Here is a 21,520-nt window from a genome sequence, read left to right as displayed (position 1 = left end):
AACCGACCCCTCCGAGGCACCGCAGCAACCGAAGCAGCAGGAAGGGCGCCTACCTGAGTCAGGACCTGGGTCCCCCACTCCCCGCCTCCACGGTGGTGGGGGAGTCTGCCTAAGTCTCTGAGCCTCTCGAGGCCCCAGTGAGAAGTGGCCTTCGAATGGCTTAGAACGGAACCTGCTCTCCGAGCCTCGCCCAGAGGCTAATTTACAGAGAGACTGACAGAGCCACCTGGACGGAACCCAGGGTGTGCCGGCAGCCCCAGCCAGCGTCCGCTGCTCCCACGCCTGGAGGGGCCCAAAAGGCACCTGCCCTCCCGCCTGCCACCTCCACCTCCAAGATCCCCGCCCCCCAGCTCTGAGACTCAGTGGGCGGAAGTTCCGATAAATGCATGCCCTCATTTGTGGTATTATTACCATGTAGCTCATGAAATGCTGATGAGCACGCCAACTTCCATAGCCCACAAAGTTAACATTTCTATTAGATGCAAAGGAGAAAGCCCCTGGGTGTTCCTTTGTTGAAACTAGATTAACGAAATAAAATGAGAAATGCTCAGTATCAGCTATAATTAAGCCTGGGCCAAACAGTGGCATTATAATTTTATACATATGCATTTCTTCCACGTTGAAACTTGGCATAATTTTTTTTTAAGTAATTTTTAAGCACTCTCAAAGTGAGAGCCCTGGGCAATAGAGTCTACTCACATTTACCATAATCACAGCTGAAGAGCAGCCCTGGGGCCCTTTCCATGGGAAAGCACCACAAATAATTTGATGTAAATAGGAACCGTGTCCCCATCACCCAGTTCTCTAAGTGGCAGCGCTATGCCCGCCCCAGCAGATGTGGGGGAGGCTCCAAGGAGGTGGGAGCCCCCACGGGGACCCCTGACATCACCACTTCCCTTACGCAAGTCACCAAGGTGGCCCCGGAACTCCCAGGCCAACCACCACATCTCCGGGGTCATTTCCACGGGATAAACAAGGTGTGCAAAGTGCTCGCCCATCTTAGCGTTTCTGTGGGCTCCGCCACCAGGCCTCTGAGTTTCTGGTCCGGGGGTTTTGTTGTTTTAGTTTATTTGGGTTCCTTTGTGTGGGGGGTGGGGGTGGGGGTGGGCACCGTCAGTCTTACCTTTGGAAGGTGATGGGCCGCCTGGCACCGGCTTCGGCACTGGGCCTTGGGACGGAGGCTTTGGGCTCAGACCCCACCGTGGCTACTTCTGAGTGGCTAGAAGGGCCTCTCCCCTGACGAACCCACACGTCTGTTGCTGGAAACCCACGGAGACCACTGCAGCCGCCCTGCCAACCTCATGAGGCCGGTGGGGGGCAGAGGCCCATCACGCAGAGGGAACACTGGGCAAAGGGCTGCTCCACGTGACACAGGTGCAGAGCAGAACTGGGACGGGCAGGTGAGACGGGCTTGCACACACAACCCACCCGGCCAGGGCACGTGGCTCAGCACACACACCGTTCGCGGACATGCCGACGGCCGGCGTGGGCTCCTGCCCACGGACACTCCCTCTCGCGGAGAAACACACACACGTGCGGCTCTGCAAGGGCTGCCACTTAGACCACCAGGGCTCGAGGCCCAACACCCCCGGCCAGGCCAGCGCCATCCACAGAAACAGGACCACTGGTGTGATTTCAAATTTTTCAAGCAGCCGCATTAAAATGAAACAAGGAAAATTAATTCTAATACTACGCTTTGTTACCCCAGTATGTCCAAATATTATTCTTTCCCCTGTAATCCATGAGATTAGAAACAGATGAGAGAGTTCAACATTCTTTTTTTATTGCGGTTGCTGTACTAAGCAGTCACAGCCTGGTGTGTATTTTCCACTTAAAAACACGTGACAGTTTGGACTAGAACACAAGTCTAGCCTTCACGTTCTCTCCAGGACACCGGCAGCTTTTTCACTGCAGATTAGAGAAATGTGGTTTGCAGAGTCCACTCCCTGGCAGCAAGTGGGACAGGAGAGGGCCTCCAGCACCCCAAAATCTTTGGGGACCCACAGACTTAGGAAAATGGAGACAAGGAATTAGGAAGCTTAGATCATCTCAACCAGAACTCCAGTCCACGCTGTTAAGAAACAGGTAGTTATGGACACGGCAGGGAAAGAGAGGCGGGATGAGCTGAGAAAGGAGCACTGACACACAGACACCAGCAGGAGTGAAACCGCCAGCCGGCGGGGAGCTGCTGCCGAGCGCAGGGAGCTGGGCCGGCGCTCTGGGAAGGCCGGGAGCGGCGGCATGGGCGTGTATGCTTACGACTGAATCACACTGCTAGACAGCAGAAACCAGCAACGTTGTAAAGCAACCAGCCTCCAGTGAAAAAAAACTAAGAGGCTGAAGATGGGGACCTTTTCAAATATGATCATCTAGAAGCTGGCTGTCTGCGCTGGGCGCCTGAGGTCATAATCAAAGGAGATAAAATAACAGCCAGACAGGAACTGTGGGAAACACACAAATTCAATGGCAAATTTGAAATACCTGCTCTACTTATCACGAAAGCCTGTGACTGGTCTCAGTTACTAAGCATTTTGAACTCGACAATTAATTCCAGAAGAACGAACTGCCCTCTAATACTCAGATGTGTCTAAGGTCTGTTCAAATTCCAAAGCAGAGCTTTAAATTTAAGCAAGAGCCACAGGGAAAAGAATTTTCCAAACCCCACCAGCCACCCAGCTCCAGGTCACCAGAATCACCTGGTCCTTTCTTCCTGGCAACTAATACAGGAAGTAAGCATCATGTGTATTCTCCACGTACCTGGGTCATTCAGTTTTATACTGGGGAAAAAAGAAACTTTCAACTTAGTCACACAATTCAATATTTAATGAATGCCTAAGATGTACCACATACCATGTATACTAAGCACATTTTAAAATGAGTGAGATACATACTCCAGAAACATAAATAAATAATTCTATTTTGTTCATGAAAACAATTTAAAGTGACTGTGGTTTTGTTAGTAGCCCAAATTCACAGACTCCTGCTTTAGAAGGGACAGAGTCCAGCCTTGCCACCAGTGCCCTTGCACCCCCTTATTAGCTGGGCAGCTACCTCCCTCTCTCCCGTCCCGCCACTGCACCACAAACAGACAGGGACACAGTGGAAACAGTGGCAGACTTTCTTTTCTTGGGCTCCAAAATCATTGCATGTGGTGTCTGTAGCCATGACATTAAAAGACACGTGCTCCTCAGAAAAAAAGCAATGACCAACCTAGACAGCATATTAAAAAGCAGAGACATTACTTTGCCAACAAAGGTCCATCTAGTCAAAGCCATGGTTTTTCCAGTGGTCATGTACGGATGTGAGAGATGGACGATAAAGAAAGCTGAGAGCCAAAGAACTGATGCCTTCAAACTGTGGTGCTGGAGAAGACTCTTGAGAGTCCCTTGGACAGCAAGAAGAGCCAACCAGTCTATCCTAAAGGAAATCAAACCTGAATATTCATTGGGAGGAGTGATGCCGAAGGTGAAGCCCCAATACTGTGGCCACCTGATGTGAAGAGCTGACTCACTGGAAAAGATCCTGATGCTGGGAAAGATTGAGGGCAGGAGGAGAAGGGGACGACAGAGGATGAGATGGTTGGATGGCATCACCGACTAAATGGACATGAGTTTGAATAAACTCTGGGAGATGGTGAAGGACTGGGAAGCCTGGTGTGATGCAGCCCATGGGGTCGCAAAGAGTCAGACACGACTGAGCGACTACAACCACTCTGTTTACGAAGCAGGGAACTTTAGAAGGTCGGCAGCCCGTCCTTCTCCCTGATCCGGCTCCAGCTAGTGCAGCCTCGGGGTGATCCTGGCAAGACCAGTCCCTCCCACTGCATCTGATCAGGCTACCCAGTGGCCCCTGGGTCTCATCCCCTGTAGGCCCAGCATCCCAGTCCATCAGTCGTGCCTGACGTCCGCACTGGGCGGCTGCCACCTCTGTAGACAAAGGTGTCTCCTGAGCGCCTGCAGCAGGGCCTTTCCCACACATGACCCCTAGGCGGCGACAGAGGGCAAAGGAGAACTCCGGCCGCGAGCTAGTTCTGAGCTGCCTGAAATTCTGGAGATGATCACACTAAGTGAGGTAAGTCAGACAGAAAAAGACAAATATCATATGATAGTGATGCAGGGGGAAAAAAAATACACATGAACTTATTTACAAAACAGACTTACAGACCTAGCGAACCGCCTTACGGTTACTAGAGGAGAAAGACTGGGGGGAGGGAATAAATTGGGAGTTTGGGATTGACATGTACACACCACTATGTTTAAAACAGCCAAACAAGAACCTACCCTATAGCACAGGGAACTCTGCTCAGTATTCTGTAATAACCTAAGTGGAAAAAGAATTTGAAGGAGAACAGATACATGTACAACTAAATCACTTTGCTGTGTACCTAAAACTAACACAATATTGTAAATCAACTCTAGTCCAATATTTAAAAAATTTTTAATCATAAAAAAAATTCTGCAAAGTGGAGAGGGCTGCTTTCTGATCACCAAACTTTAAAAAAAAAAAAAAAAATCCAGAACCTAGGTTTAGCTGTAATCTCAGCTTCTTAGAGCGACTTTTCTAAAACCCCCTTCAATACAAATTAGGTCTCCATTACTTTCTCTTGCCCACTCCCCCACCACCCTCCACTTTGAACAATTTCCCCAATTTGTAATCATGTATTTGGTGGTGTGTTTATTTGTTTAACCTCTGTCTCCTCTAAAAGATTATAAACTCCAAAACCATCAATATCACTTAATTCAAAATCAGTTAAAAGCTTAAAGAGAAAAAAAAAAAGCCTAAAGAGATCAATGAGGCTAACAAACATATTTATTTCTAAACAGAAATGCTGCATTTCCTTTGTCAGAAGGACTTGAACATTTCGAGAATGTTCACCTTAGAACCCCTGAGAAGAATGTTAACCAAGGCACTCAGCTCCTGCTTCCTAGAGAAACATCCAAGATCCAGGGCTGGAGGAGAAGGGGCGGCTCAGGGTGGGCCAGCCGCTGGCCAACCCAGAACCCCAAAACCCGCAACTTTGCTGGTCCTCTGACTCCTGCCCAGTGATGGGAAGTGTAGCCACATGGCCCTCCTGAAAATTATGGACCCTGGCCGTGTGTACGGAGCCTGCAAACTCTCGTGTCCCCGTGCCGGTTCGGTTCATCACTGCTCTTTCCCCTAAAAACAAACACAGACGAAGACTGGCTGGTCTCTAAGTTAAAGCCCGATCAGCCACCAGTCCCACAGGGCTTTCCTCTGCCCCATGTCTCTAAACCTGCCCCAACCTCCATTCCCACGGCCGCCGCTGCACCACGACAGCGCCTGACACCGGGTCTGGCTCCTGCCTGCATTTCCGTCCCTCCTGTTTATTCTTTATAAGCTCAAAAATGAGTAGAAAGCTACAGTAATTCAGATAGTGCGATGCGGATAGAGGATAAACAAACAGATCAATGGAAAAGACCTAAGAGCTCAGAAATGGACCCACATATTTTTTCATCAAAAGGACCAAGGTGACTAAGTGGCTGGGCTAGGGGCAGCTGCACCCCACCCCTCAAGCCCTCAATTCTCGGGGCTTAGTTCCATCTTGACGCCTGGCACCTTCTCCCAAAGGATCTGTTTTCCACTGCTAGGACTGCATGAGACCCTCAAGAGGAGTCGGTGAATCACATCTGACTCTGCATTCTCGCTTCCCCGCACAAACTTTCACACAACATTTCACACAACATTTGGGTGAACCAGGGAAGCTGCTTAGAAGAAAGAAGGGAGGGAAGGAGAGAGGGAGGGAGGGTGGACCCTACAGAGCAAGGCAGTGGTGGTGGCCCCTGAAGAAGAGGCCTGCTGGCAGAGATGGGAAGAAAACATTCAACAGAAAGAAGGAAGCCAGGGTGTCCTGGGGCTGACTTACCAAGCCCTCCAAGTTGCCAGGACATCCAAGACCCCTATTTTCCAGAATGCTACTCCCCAAACCCCCTGCTCCTTGGCTCCAGAGGCCATAATTGATCTGGCCCCCTCTACCCCCTACACCCCAACAAGCCCAGCAGCTGCTTCTGAAGCTGGTGCCCACCCTTTCATCCTGCATTGATCCTGACCCAGCGGGGGCACAAAGGTGCCGGCTTCCAGAAGTAAGCAACTTGCAGCTCCGTTTGTTACACGATTTAGAAGCAGAAAAGTCTGTAACCCCATTTTTCTTTTCTATTAATATGCCAAGCATGATCTGCTTGTGAAAGTCGCTCAGTCGTGTTCAACTCTTTGTGACCTAGTCCACGGAATTCTCCAGGCCAGGATACTGGAGTGGGTAGCCTTTCCCTTCTCCAGGGGATCTTCCCATCCCAGGGATCAAACCCAGGTCTCCCGCATTACAGACGGAGTCTTTACCAGCTGAGCCACATGGAAGCCCAAGAATACTGGAGTGAGTATCCTATCCTTTCTCCAGCGGATCTTGCCAACCCAGGAATCAAACTGAGGTCTCCTGCATTGCAGCTGGATTCTTTACCAACTGAGCTACCGGAGAAGCCCCTGTAATCTGCTTATAAGCTGTGCTCCCAGCAGAGGCCCAGGTCGGAGCTCTGGTCAGGGAACTAGATCTCGCATGCCACAACTAAGAGCCCACGTGCCACAGGGAAGATTGAAAATCGCGTATGCCACAGCCAAGACCCAGCACAGTCAAATAAAGGGAAATAAATTTTTTTAAGGTGACTCCACTTAAAAAAAAAAAAAACCTGTAACTTCAAACCTGTAATAAGTTTTTAATATGACTATTTGCTTCACTCTGATTTTTCTTCTTAAAAAAAAAATCAGTCAACATCTGTCACACTTTTCCAACCACAAATGTTTTCAAGAAGCAAGCGGTGACAAAGCACTAGGCTGCAGGGCGGACAGACTGGGTCTGGATGAAAGCAATGAAGAGCAGGCCCACCAGCCTCCAGGACACCGGCCCGGGGGGTGGGCAGGACTGCATCTCCTGCAGATTCAGGCACAGGTTGCAAGAGTTACATGACTCCCCTCAGGTCAGGAATCTGGTAAGAGCAGATCCCAGGCCCCAGAGCACGAGTTCATTCTACCCTCCAGGCCATTCCAGCCCTTAAAGTTGATACCTGCCCTTGAGGAATTGCAAAGACAGTGAAAGTTTAACAGGATAAACAGTTGAGAACAAAAAGAAAACTTAACTCCAGGCTAAATCCCTTCTACATAATTAAACCAGCTCCTCTCACTGGGGAGGTTTGCAGAAGCAGCCTGCATGAAACTGTCTATAAAAGGAAATGCAATTACGGGAGAGTCTTTTTAATATATCTAATTCCTGACTGCCCTTGCCTTAGGCAGAAACTTAATTCTACTGAAGGACAGCTGTCTTTGAAAAGTTGTTAGGTAAACTGTAAGGTAACACAGGAATCATTGTTCTACAAGGTGAATGGACTGAGAAGGGAGCAGTGTGGTAGCAGGCAGATCTCCAGTTCAAGGCAGTGACCATCGCGGCGGGCTCACCACCTAGAAGCTGCACCTTAGAGACCAGATGCGACTCCACCTTATCATTTATTGTACTGACTCTCCTGCCGTGACCCAACAACCAAGCAAAGCAGGAAACTCTTTTCAGGAATTAAGAGATGGCAAGTTAACAGCAATATATTCTAAAACATGATCTCTGTCACTTACAGCTGAAAATTCAAGGCAACTACAACAATGTCCAGGATTGTTTTTAGAAACTGTTAGGTAAACTCCAGAAGAGAAGTGGGCGGTACATGCCATGTATCTATACTTGGGAGAAGGGAAGCAACAAACAAAGACAGTTCAGTAGGGAAGATCAAGTCTGACTCCACATAGGATCTGTTTAACCTTTGTGTTCTATTGCTTTTGCTACCAGTTGAGAAACGTTGCCTACAGCCTGAAATATACAGAACAGCCCCTTCTCAAGGCTCTGACTTTAAAGTACAACACTTTTCCATTCATACACATAAAAACTTGCAGAACAGAGAATAACATTTGTCTTGGAGGTTTATAGAACATTGTAACCAGACCCAGGAGCATGGGTGCAAGAACTAAGGATTCAGACACCAAGAAGTGCACCAACCAACCACTCCCCCTCTCCCCTTTTATTATAAAAGAAGCCTGAATTCTAACTCAGGTACAATTGTGCTTTGGGACACTGGTCCATCATCTTATCCAGTCACTGGCTTTCCAAATAAACTCACTGTTCCTTGCCCAGCGGTTCATCTATTAATTCATTTATTGACGCATCGTGTGGCAAGCAGTATGGGGTTTGGATTCGGTAACATCATTATTGTCAGAGAGCATGCCTGGCATAGCTCACAGCTCCTGAGGATCTGGGTCTGCTCCGTCATCACATTCACACACACACACTCCATCATCACATTCACATTCACACACACACACACACACACACACACACACTTTACTGTACTGGCTCTCCTTGTTGGAATCTGACACAGTGGTATGAGGGCAGGACCAAGGGTCCAAGGGCTCTTTACTCATCCCTGCCTGGCATGTAGAGAGTAGTATCACCAATGCTTCAACTGAAGAATCCATGAAATGTGCCCCTGGCGTCTGGGCATCAAATGCCATACATAAGCTCAAATGCCTTCTGCAACCCTCAGTATGGGGGACACTCAGTATAACTGCTTCAATATGGTTATAGGCTCAGAAGTTGATGCTGAAGGGGCCGTTGTTGAGGGTAAGCCCTATGACACTAAGTGTTAATTGCTTAGTCATGTCCAACTATTAGGGACCCCATGTACTGTAGCCCGATCCTCTGTCCATGGGATTTTCCAGGCAAGAATACTGGAGTGGGTTGCCATTCCCTTCTCCAGGGGATCTTCCCGACACAGGGGTCGAACCCGGGTCTCCTGCACTGTAGGCAGATTCTTTCCAGTCTGAGTCACCATATGACACCAAGCTTATACCAGTATTTCTGAAGTCACTGGGCTCTGCCAGGGAACCAGGCTGGAAGGGGCAGAGGTAGTCAGTGCAGCCAGGCATTCCCGCTTCCCTTCGATAAAGGTACCCTACAGCACCCACTGGAGGCCAGGCACTTGAACCTCCAGGAGCCAGAAGTACAAGCCGTGCAGGCACCCGAAGTCTGGATTTCATCCCAAGCTGGAGGAAGTTGATTTTTAAAGCCTCAGTTCTGCCATTTCCAAACTGTATGAAGTTGACCTCTCTGAACTTTTGTTCCTCGTCAGTAGACGACATACAAATTAGAACTGTTGGTAGAAACGGAGAGGCAGGAAGCGCGAGGTCAGTGCCCCAGTGCAGACGCTTCTAGTTAACCACGCAGGAAGGAGCCCCAAGCTCAGTGTCAAGGGGCTCGGGCCAGGTGTTCAGAAGATCCATCCTGCCTCTTGCGTCCAGGGGCAGAAAGGCTGCTTCCCCCTCGCCCGGAAGCCAGAGACGGACGGCTGTCTGGAGGAGGTGGCATTTCAGCTTCACTTTAACGGGTGAGGACCAAGGGGCCCGCAGGGCTAGGCGGCAGGTAGAGGGTAAATTACAGTTTATCACAGGATGTTACAGGGTTCCCGGCAGCCAGAACGCTAATAATCTCTGGCGTTTACGGCTCCCTCTTCAGGACACAAAGAGACTTTCCTTCAGCAGCTCGGTGGAACCCTGTCCCTCAACACATCCTGCCCAAGGAACATGGGTCTGAAGGAGCTACCCAATTCACGGAGAAGGAAACTGAGGGCAGGCAAGGAGGAGGCAGAGCGGCCGAAGAGTCGGCAGCGCGGGGATTCGAACATCCCGCCCGCCAGCACGCCTGCGCTCGGTCGCTGGCGCGCGCCCCGGCCCCACCCGTTGCCCTGGAAACGGCCCCGCGCACGCGCGCGCGCGCGCGCACTGCCTTCCCTCGCTCGTTCTTCCGGAGCATCCTCGTTACTTTTTTTCTCAATAAAAACCCGAGGCGGCGGGATACCGCCAGCGACCGAACGTGCCGTCGAAGGACGCCGCTACGTCCGCTCTCCGCCCGGGGCCGCGAATCCCTCCGCCGCCCGGCTGCCCGCGCGCTCCTTCCCGACTCCGAGCTCGCAACGGCTTCCCGCGCGCCGCGCCGCGCCCCACCCCCACCCTATCCCCACCCCAACCCCCAGCCCGGCTCACCTGCCGCCCGCGTCTCCATGGCAACGCCCCCGCCGCGGAGGGAAAAAAAAGCGTCGGGCTCTTCCGGGCCCCCTCCCGCGCCGACCGAGAAGGCGGGGCGCCCCACTGATGCTTCGCTTTTTATTTTTATTTTTTTAAGAAAAGAGCCGGCGCGGTTATGGCGAATCTGCGGCATCCAACATGGCGGATGGAGTCTTCGCCCTCCTCTTCCCGGGGCGCTGACGTCGGCGTCGCGGACGTCAGGCTCGGATGACCCTCCCTCCCAGCGGCGAGAGCGGCCGGGTGGGCCGGGCTACTGCGCATGCGCCGACTTGGTGTCCCGGCTTCGCCATCCGGTTCCGCGGACTTGCCGGCTCCGCGTTTTGAGCCTCTCCCGAAAGGGGGCTCACAGGCGGCCGGGAGTGAGGATTGCAGAAGCCGAGTCTGACCTGCACTGCCCGGAGCCGGCGTCTGCCTGTCACCTCCATCCTTGGACCGCACCGGGCTGGACGAAGAAGGAGAGTTTCAACTCTCTTGTCCCAGTTCGCAGCGATATGACTTTTCTTGGCTTTCATTTATTTACTGATTTATCAATCGGGGCGGTCACAGCCGGCCTCGCTCTCTCTTTCCAAGGTTGCACTGTTTGCAGATGCTTTCCGCTAGGAGTCAGTTCAGTTCAGTCGCTCAGTCGTGTCCGACTCTGCACTGCAGCGCGCCAGGCCTCCCTGTCCATCACCAGCTCCGGAGTTTATGCAGACTCCTGTCCATCGAGTCGGTGATGCCATCCAACTGTCTCATCCTCTCTTGTCCCCTTCTCCTGCCTTCAATCTTTCCCAGCATCAGTGTCTTTTCCAGTGAGTCAGTTCTTCGCATCAGGTAGCGAAAGGATCGGAGCTTCAGCTTAGATTTAGTCTTACAGATAGAATTCAGCAGCTGGAACCCCCTCGACCGAGCGCCTGACTTCTCTCCGCGCTCCAGACTATCTTGCAGAAAGTGTCGGCTGGCTGTGAGCCCGCCACCCTATCACTTACCCCTCTCCCTGAACTCCCTGAATCGCTCGCAGCCTTCTTTCTGCAAGCCGCAGCATCTGCTTGACTTGTAATGACCTCCTTTTCCTTTTCGGTCTACCACTTTCTTCAGATCTCTGCTCAAAGGACATACTGTAGCGGGCCCTGCCGGTCCACCCCATCCAAAGGAACCTTCCTAAGTCACTTTCTGTTTTCTCCGTAGAATTTATTACTGTCTGACAGTAATTTATCCCGATATCGTCCGGGTCACCCCTTTGGCCACCAAAACTAGGAACAGGCTGACAGTGATTTATTAAATTATGAGTTCCTGTTGCTTTTATTTTAAAAGGTTAGCTTCTGTTTATAGCAAATGTCTTTCATTTATGGTAGTAATCGTGTAAAGTTTTCATTTTAAATCCAACTTGTTTACATTTCCTAAAATTAGTCGACTTAAAATCGTTTATGTGGTAACAGAGATAAGGTAAAATAAATGTGAAAGTGAACTTGAAGTGGGAAATTTGGGAAATACTGTTTTTCTGGTTCTCCTGAAATGCTAATCTTTGCCTGTTCTAAGCCTTTTCCTGAAATAACCTCCCTTCTTTTGCGGCTCAGTTTAAGGAATTCTCTTTCAGCTCATGACTGTTCCCACACTCCTGCTCACACTTTGGGCCTGCACCATCCCAAGCCCACTGAATTTATCTGTTTGCACATCCCCCTCCCAATGATCTAGACCGTGAACTTCTTGAGCACAGGAGCCACGCAGATTTTTTTATGTTTGTTTCCCAGCTCCTACTGCAGTGTTAACTCAGAGAACACATTGGTTCTCATTGGCACTTGTTTTACAGTTAGTAAAACTCCCACGAACATCCCACAACTCTGAGAGATGGTGAGGGACAGTTCCCTGGCGTGCTGCAGTCCATGGGGTCGCGAAGAATTGGCCACAACATGGCGACTGAACAGCAGCACAGAGCATTGAGCTGGAAGACGATGCTTTGATTTATCGGGAACCTTGTCTTGCTCCTTAACCCTGTTCTTAGGAAATAGAGACCCAAGATTATAAGACCCCAAATTTACCCAGTCCATTAAATATATCTTAAGAGGTATCCCCCCACCCCTTCCTTTTATCTTCACAACAATAGGAGGGCTAAATTGGACAAATAAGAATATCCTTTTCAAGAAAAGAAAAATGTGCAGAGAGGTTAGGTGGCTTTCTGAGCTCACGCAGCAGGTCAGTGAAATCCCAGGTGTAGAACTGGACTCTCCATGCCCAATAGTCTCCCCACATCGCATGTGGGATGTGTCTACACTACCCACCCATCCCCAGTAGGGCCACTTCAAGGCAATCCTAGGGTTATTGCAACACACCCACCGCCTCCCACAGTGCTTCCCAAGTCTCAAGATAGATGGCTGAGTGGAACTCATCACAGTCTTTGATTTGCAAATGAACTGCTCAAAAAGCTGCACGGATGAACATTCCCTTTCAGACAGATAAATATTTGCAATAACCACTATTTTGCTGTGAATCGATTTCTGTCAGGAAATTAGAGTTGTTCTGAGTTGCTGACAGTATTGGTTTTGTGCTGGGTTGCCTTTCTAACAACAGCATTTAAATGTTAGTTATTGATTAGCCGATGGGTTACTCCTGGATGTTGTGACCAAAATGAATTTTGGAAATGAAGCAATTTAAAATTTGTCTCAAAACCCAGTTGCCTCAGAATATTAATAAAGTCAAATTTTTAAAAAAATAGTGGATTGTGAATGATATTCCCGAATTAATGATTTGGACAGCTATGATTTTCTCTGTTATTCTCATGGTATTTTCCTTCTTCTCTGTTCAAAGAAGGATCACTGAGCCCCTATCATTACTGGCCACAGGCATATAGAAATGACCAAGAGACAATCCCTTTCTACCGGACCAGATTTGCAAATGGAGAGATGACTCCGCCCATGGCCTTGCTGAGTGATTGGCTTGTATTCAGTCAGTAAACATCTTTATACTCTCCATTTGCGTACTTTTCCAGAATGCCTTCAGTTAGTGAAGGCACATTAATAGAAGTAAATATAAATTGCTCAAAATTGTCTAAGTAATAGCATCCTGCTTCAGCGACAGTTCCTAGAGGGCGTGAGCCTCCCAGCTTGCCCTCTGGTGGCCTCTTCAGCCTCTCAAGACAGGCATGGGAGTGAATTTGTGCCAGAAATGTATTACATGAAATGACATTTCATTATGCAATAATAAATTAACATAATTGAATACATTTGTGTCAATAGTTTTATAATTATATCTAATAGCTATATGGCAAACATGCATTTACATGAAGCCACAATAATTTGTAGACACAATTTTATGTTTTCTTGAATGCAGATTTTGATAAAGGATACGTAAGAGGGGCTCCAAAATAATGGACCTGGAGGCACAGTGCTAAAATTCAGAGGTTGGAGTAATCACAGTCTGCTCCTGCTGCTGCTAAGTTGCTTCAGTCGTGTCCAACTCTGTGCGACCCCAGAGACGGCAGCCCACCAGGCTCCCCTGTCCTTGGGATTCTCCACGCAAGAACGCTAGAGTGGGTTGCCATTTCTTTCTCCAATGCATGAAAGTGAAAAGTGAAAGTGAAGTCGCTCAGTTGTGTCCGACTGCTAGCGACCCCATGGACTGCAGCCTACCAGGCTCCTCCGTCCATGGGATTTTCCAGGCAAGAGTACTGGAGTGGGGTGCCATTGCCTTCGTGAAGTGTTAAAAATCTGAACAGACACATTGTAGGGAAGAATCCATTTATTTAAAATTGTATATAAAAAATATGTAATAGTCAAACGATTTGAGCAATTTGAGAACATAATTATGACCTTAGGAAGCAATGTCTTTTCTCGTTCTTTCTTTTCAGCGGCCATAGGGTGCCGTCTCATCACCAGCACACACATCGTGTACCCTCAGCACACACATAGTGATCTCAATAGCATTTTTCGTTAACAGTACCCAGGGCTCCTTCAGAGAATCCGAGTTCACGTCTGGGAGCAAAAAGAAATTGCAATGGCCTGAGACATCTTACTATTGCCAGAAAACCAGGCTGCTGCCAAAAGTGCTGAGCTATTGCTGAAAGGACAAAGGAATCAGGTGAAAGGGAAAGAGGGTCCCTCGGGTCAGGTTGTAACAACTTAGATACAACAAAGAGTAACTAGGTCTACAGTTGCTGATTTACAAGAATAAGTTGTGTCTGTGAAAAGCCATGAGTCCTTAGCAATCAGAAAGGAAAAGTTAATATTATATGTAATGACAAAGCTAGTTATAACTCAAAGAAAGTATTAAAACAGCATTTTAGTAAGGTAAGTTTGGCATATATGGGACTCTTGTTTCTTACTTGAAGTTCAGTATGTCTGTTGGGGAAACAGTGTATCTGTGTAAGTTGAGAAGAACAGATAACTTTAAGTCAAAGATTTCCAGAAAGAGTAAGAACTATACCCAAACCAGGAAGGGCAGGTCAAGACCAGCAGCCTCCAAAATAACCGGGTGGAAGGAGTGTTCATAATTGGTGCTGTGAGTTAATGAATTAGCCGGATGTCCTAGCAGAATGGTTGATGGATTAAGCTGCGCTATGGTCCTGCTGATTATAATGAATGCTAATGAGGCATAATGAAGTTAATTGTAAACTGAGGCAAAACATCATGTACTCAAAATTCAATGGACTTGGAGATTGCAAGAACTTACTTGTAAGTCCTGTTGACTTAGCAGTTGAACCTGGTCGGCGGGCATCCCAACCGGCAAATACCTGCTGCTACTTGAGTCACCTTGAAGGATTCAGTGTTCCCACTAAGAATCCATCAATCATTGACCCAGACGCTGTGATTTCTATGTTCCTGGGAAAGAGATAATCATTCTATTTTGTGTCTGATCTTGCAGTCCTGGAGAACTACAAAAACCTATCTTCTGTAAGCTAGCACATTGGTTGAATCAATAGTTCTGATTTTTACAAATAAATTTAAGTATGAGTACAGTAAAAACTTTTGTGTTGTTAAGGTGGTTGAAGCATTCAGGAGAAGTTATGTTAGACTCATAGTGAAACAGGGCAATTTGACTCAGTGGATAAATGTTTAAGGAAATTTAATTCACAAAGTTTTAAGTTTATCTGCTGTGTTTAAATAACTTACCCAAGAAAAGTTAATAGATTTATAAGTGTAATAAATATTCTGTAAAGCAATCACAAGCGGTAGTAACTGGGCAATGTAAAAAAAAAATTAAATTTTAAAAAGGGAAGAGTGGCCTTGGATCCCAGGAGCAAGGAGGTTAAAACAGAAGGGCTGCCAGAGACTAGAGAAGACAATGGCAACCCACTCCAGTGTTCTTGCCTGGAGAATCCCACGGACAGAGGAGCCTGTTGGGCTGCCCTCTCTGGGGTTGCACAGAGTCGGACATGACTGAAGCGATTTAGCAGCAGCAGCCAAAGACTAGAAGAGTACCAAACCCAACACGGAGGCCCAGTAAACAGTTATTGAAGGAAGGGAGAGGGTTGGAAGGATGGAGGATGGATCAAGGGATGAACACTGCAGAGAGCCTGTGTGTGCAAGTTGGCTGGGAACTCTGCTGACCTAAGGACTGCAGCCGCTCTTGCTTCCTGTGGCTTCCAGGTTCCTTCTGGGACAGAAAGTTAGACGAGGGATGCCCTGCTCATGGTGATGGCAGGAACCAAAAAGGGCAAGTAGAAATGTCAAGTGCTTTTTCAAGTCTCTTCTACCAGCGCACTGACCAGTGCAAGTTACATGACCAAACTCAGAATCAACAAGAAGAAAAATGTACTCATCTTTTTGGTAAGAGAAGAGAAATTCCCAGTACAAAGAGTGTCTCCTTAGGGTAGAGTGAAGAGATGGAACCATTAATAAAATCTACCACTCCTTCCTGGAGAAGGAAATGACAACCCACTCCAATATTCTTTTGTTGAAAATCCCATGAATTTTCCCTGTCAGGCTCCTCTGACCATGGGGTCACAAAGAGTCCTCCAACAGGACTAAACAACAACAACAACCACTCATTCCATCATGAACCCACAGGAAAAAAGTCATGAACGTGTACTCAGGGGAATTCCCTTGAAGTCTAGTGGTTAGAACTCTGTGCTTCCAATGCCAGGGGTCCAGGGTTTGATACCTGGTTGGGGAACTAAGATCCCACAAGCCTCATGGTAAGACCAGAAAAGCAAATTAATTACTTTTTAAAGAAGGGTACCCAGTAATTTATTTTCTAAAGAACCAGCCGACCATGTGCTCGGCCGAATAGAAGAAAAGATTTGGTCATTCAGGATTTGGTATAAACACGCGATATATTTTTAACCTTGAGTTTTGATATAAGATGGATTTGAATTCAGGATTGATTCTGCCATTTTTGCCTGTGTGACCTTGGGCGAGTTACACTCAGTCCACAGTGACTGTTCATTCTCCTGGTCTGCTTTCTCCCAGTGACAGCACTCAGCTTCCCTCCAGGAACTTCCTTGCCCTGGTGGAGTGATTTTTTTTTTTTATGTCGCTATTATTGATGGTATAATTGACACTACTGAGCTCTGTGACCCTGAGACCCCCATTCATGGGCCTATCAGTAAAACTGGGGAGAGTTAGATTAAGTGGGATTTCATCAACTCACCACTCCAACACAAGTTAGCCAAGCTGCCAAGCCTCTAGTCCTGACATGCCAGCGAGGTTTTCCTTGCAAGCATGAAGCCCTGCCGCTGCGCTTGTTAAATGATTGTGATAAAGAGCAATGTCTGTAAAGCAAGACAACTAGGCTTCACCCTTACAAACTGGTGCCCTGGGCAAGTTCTAAAACAGTGTCTCAGTTTCCCCGTTCAGAAAACAAGGCTGATTATCTCCACTGCATGGGCTTAAATTGTGAGGCTTAAATGAATTAACACACAACAGCTAGGTTTTCTTTTAAAAATTCAAAGCAGTGATCCTATGAGACTCTATGGAATTTGATATCTCAAAAACCTAATTCATATTTTCATTTTCTCCACCCTGCCTTCATATTTTGGCAGTGTTTGGGTCAGTTAAATTATGCTGGTCTCTGCAAAATTCAAATATCAGAGAGGCCTGCTATACAGGCTTGCTGACTGGTTCTTTGGTCCTTACACACCACTGACACTAACGTCAGGGAGGAAGCCAAGAGCAGTCTGGCCTGGGAGTCATTTGCTGCAAACAAAATGTATCCTGAGAAGAGAGAGGGTGAAACCAGCATTCCCCAGTCTCTAGAGGGAGCAATGGCTCAGGCCACCTCCTCCAGGGAACAGACTCAGACAACCATCAGCTCCTCCCTCCCCCCAGTCACCTTCCAGCCTCGGGTGACGTTCATCAGTGCCAACATTTCCCAGGACTCTTACTGTCTTAAAATGCATTCCATGGACCATACTGGGTCCCCCAGGTACGCAGTCCACCTCGCCCTCCAGCTGAAGCTGTGAGTCTACCAGGAGAAACCTGGATCAGTCTTACCTTCCTGAGCACCTTCTGCCTCGCCCTTGACATCCTTGGCTCTCAGAAACTATTGTCTATTTGTCAGAAGGAAGAGAAATGGAATGAACAAATGTCTCCACTTTCTACTGTCAGCAGATAAACATTAACAGGAATATCTGGGGATGGGAGTTCCCTGTTCAGACATGCATGTGGGCATCTCTGTGAGGGCTTCCAACTTAAGATTTAACACGAAATGTTGGGGTTAAAATGACTTTAAAAATCTTTACATCAAACCTCCTTATTTTCAGATAGGTAAACTGAGGCCCAGAGATGCTAAGCCTGTTGTCCACCAGGCAACCAGGATTGTGAAAGCATGAAAACCATGTGTTACAAGCCACTGTCAAGAAGCTGGAGATGTTTAGCATTCCTCTCCTGGGAGAAGACAACATTCAGTGGGGACATGTGTGTTGATCTTTAAATATCCAAAAGGCGACTCTATGAAGAAGAGCTTCTTAAGAAAACAAAGTGCAGGGACTTCCCTGGTGATTCAGTGGTTGCATGGGTTCAGTTTCTGGTCAGGGAACTAAGATCCTGCATGTTGCATGGCATGGCCAAAAACAAGAATGTAAGGAAAAAGAGAACAAAGTGTCCAAAGATGAAACAGTCACCACTAGACGTGGTGAACGCTCTTAACCCTGTAAATGCCCAGCCATGAAACTGAGAAATAACTTATAAAGAGAAGAATCAAAACAGGGGCAGGGAAAATGCTAAAGACAGAGAATACCAGTGGGACAGGACATGGAGCAGCTGGAGCTCTCAGATACTGCTCATGGGACAAGTCATGGCACAACCACTTTGGAAAACTGGTTGATGGCTTTTGACAAGGATAAACTTACATCTGCCCTGTAATCTAACAAGTTCACCCCCAGGAACAGACACAGTAGAAATGCACCTGCTTGTTTCACCAAAAGACATACAAGTTCTTCTCACATCACTCTTAAGAGCCCCAACTTGGAAACTACAAAACTGCCCATTAACAGTAAAATGAGCAAATGAATTTCAGTGTATTCATGTGATGGAATTCTATATAGAAGTCAAAAACCTTTTTGTAAAGAGGCAGATAGCATCTCCAGCTTTGTGGACCATATGGTCTTCTCAGCTCTTGTCGCTATAGTACAGTGTAGAATGCAGCCCTAGACATGTACAGAACTGAACCGGCATGGCTGTGCTTTTTAAAAAAAACTTTATGAAACCAGATGGAAGGCTGAGTTTGGGCTGCCAGCCCTAGAATGCCAACTTTACAAAACAGTCGTAAAACTGGACAATTCACAGCCATAATATCCAACGATTTGGATGAATCTCACAAATATCGTATTGGGCAAGATAGGTCAGACCCAAGAGCACGTTCTTCATGATGCCAGTTTTATAAGCTCCAAGCACAGGCAGAGCTACTGTGGAGGGTGCTGGAGGTCAGGATGGTAGCTGTGCCCTTACAGGTAAAGCCTATGGAAGGGGGGATGAGGAGGTTCTCAGGATGCCTTTTCCATCTGGGCTCTGAGTACATAGAGTCTTCAGCTTTTCAAACTTCATCAACGTGCAGAGTTATGCACAATGTTCATGTACTTTCTTTATTTTTGGCTATGCTGGGGAGGCTCGAGGGATCTCAGTTCCCCAATCAGGGATTAAACCTGGCCCATGGCAGTGAAAGTGCTGAATCCCAACCACTAGATCACCAGGGAACTCCCTGATATGTGTACTCTTGGAGTGTAAATAAAACTATTTTCAATTAAAAAAAAACACAAGATTTCCCCTGACTATAAAAGATGCATGCATCGCAATTGTTACAGCAGCATTGTTTACAATACCCAAGATATAGGAGCAACCTAAGTGTCCACCAACAGATGAATGAAGAAAGATGTGATATAACTACCCCTGGTGGCTCAGATGGTGAAGAGTACATATATATATATATACATACAAAAAAATAGAGGAAAATATGCAAAGAAATAGAGGGAAACAACAGAATGGGAACGACTAGAGATTTCTTCAAGAAAATTAGAGATACCAAGGGAACATTTCATGCAAAGATGGGCTCGATAAAGGACAGAAATGATATGGACCTAACAGAAGCAGAAGATATTAAGAAGAGGTGGCAAGAATACATAGAAGAACTGTACAAAAAAGATCTTCATGACCAAGATAATCACGATGGTGTGATCACTCACCTAGAGCCAGACATTTTGGAATGTGAAGTCAAGTGGGCCTTAGAAAGCATTACTACGAACAAAGCTAGTGGAGGTGATGGAATTCCAGTTGAGCCATTTCAAATCCTGAAAGATGTTGCTGTGAAAGTGCTGCACTCAGTATGGCAGCAAATTTGGAAAACTCAGCAGTGGCCACAGAACTGGAAAAGGTCAGTTTTCATTCCAATCCCAAAGAAAGGCAATGCCAAAGAATGCTCAAACTACCGCACAATTGCACTCATCTCACACGCCAGTAAAGTAATGCTCAAAATTCTCCAAGCCAGGCTTCAGCAATATGTGAACCGTGAACTTCCTGATGTTCAAGCTGGTTTTAGAAAAGGCAGGGGAATCAGAGATCAAATTGCCAACATCCGCTGGATCATGGGAAAAGCAAGAGAGTTCCAGAAAAACATCTATTTCTGCTTTATTGACTATGCCAAAGCCTTTGACTGTGTGGATCACAACAAACTGTGGAAAATACTGAAAAAGATGGAATACCAGATCACCTGACCTGCCTCTTGAGAAACCTATATGCAGGTCAGGAAGCAATAGTTAGAACTGGACATGGAACAAAAGACTGGTTCCAAATAGGAAAGGGAGTACGTTAAGGCTGTATATTGTCACTCTGCTTATTTAACTTCTATGCAGAGTACATCATGAGAAACGCTGGGCTGGAAGAAGCACAAGCTGGAATCAAGATTGCCAGGAGAAAGATCAATAACCTCAGATATGCAGATAACACCACCCTGATGGCAGAAAGTGAAGAGGAACTAAAAAGCCTCTTGATGAAAATGAAAGAGGAGAGTGAAAAAGTTGGCTTAAAGCTCAACATTCAGAAAACAAAGATCATGGCATCCAGTCCCATCACTCCATGGGAAATAGATGGGGAAACAGTGGAAACAGTGTCAGACTTTATTTTTTGGGGCTCCAAAATCACTGCAGATGGTGACTGCAGCCATGAGATTAAAAGACGCTTACTCCTTGGAAGAAAAGTTATGACCAACCTAGATAGCATATTGAAAAGCAAAGACATTACTTTGCCAACAAAGGTCCGTCTAGTCAAGACTATGGTTTTTCCTGTGGTCATGTATGGATGTGAGAGTTGGACTGTGAAGAAAGCTGAGTGCCGAAGAATTGATGCTTTTGAACTGTGGTGTTGGAGAAGACTCTTGAGAGTCCCTTGGACTGCAAGGAGATCCAATCAGTCCATTCTGAGGAAGATCAGCCCTGGGATTTTTTTGGAACAAATGATGCTAAAGCTGAAACTCCAGTCCTTTGGCCACCTCATGCAAAGAGTTGACTCATTGGAAAAGACTGATGCTGGGAAGGATTGGGGACAGGAGGAGAAGGGGACGACAGAGGATGAGATGGCTGGATGGCATCACTGACTCGATGGATGTGAGTCTGAGTGAACTCCATTAGTTGGTGATGGACAGGGAGGCCCGGCGTGCTGCGATTCATGGGACACGACTGAGTCGGATATGACTGAATGACTGAAATGAAATGAACTGAACTGAACTGATATACATACATACATATATATTTTCATTGGAATATTCATTGGAAGCACTGATACTGAGCTGAAACTCCAATACTTTAGCCACCTGATGTGAAGGACTGACTCATTAGAAAAGACCATGATGCTTGGAAAGATTGAAGGCAGGAGGAAAAGGGGATGACAGAGGATGAGATAGTTGGATGGCATCACCAACTCAGTGGACATGAGTTTGAGCAAGCTCCAGGAGTTGGTGATTGATAGGGAAGCCTGCCATGCTGCAGTCCATG

The 21,520-nt window shown here is 47.1% G+C and overlaps 1 protein-coding gene across 1 annotated transcript in view; it reads right to left on the bottom strand.

The window, feature by feature from the left end:
- Positions 1-13,314, bottom strand: part of ZFAT (zinc finger and AT-hook domain containing) — a 159,570-nt gene extending 146,256 nt beyond the window's left edge. The window contains exon 1 of the mRNA XM_040262083.1: positions 10,084-13,314. Coding sequence (XP_040118017.1) covers positions 10,084-10,258 — 175 coding nt within the window. The 5' untranslated portion in view covers positions 10,259-13,314. The remainder of the gene's footprint in view (positions 1-10,083) is intronic.
- Positions 13,315-21,520: the final 8,206 nt, after the last annotated feature.

Source organism: Oryx dammah, unplaced genomic scaffold, assembly GCF_014754425.2.
Source record: "Oryx dammah isolate SB20612 unplaced genomic scaffold, SCBI_Odam_1.1 HiC_scaffold_19, whole genome shotgun sequence".
In the NCBI taxonomy this organism is placed as follows: Eukaryota; Metazoa; Chordata; class Mammalia; order Artiodactyla; family Bovidae; genus Oryx; species Oryx dammah.
This window is presented reverse-complemented; position numbering and strand designations above follow the sequence as displayed.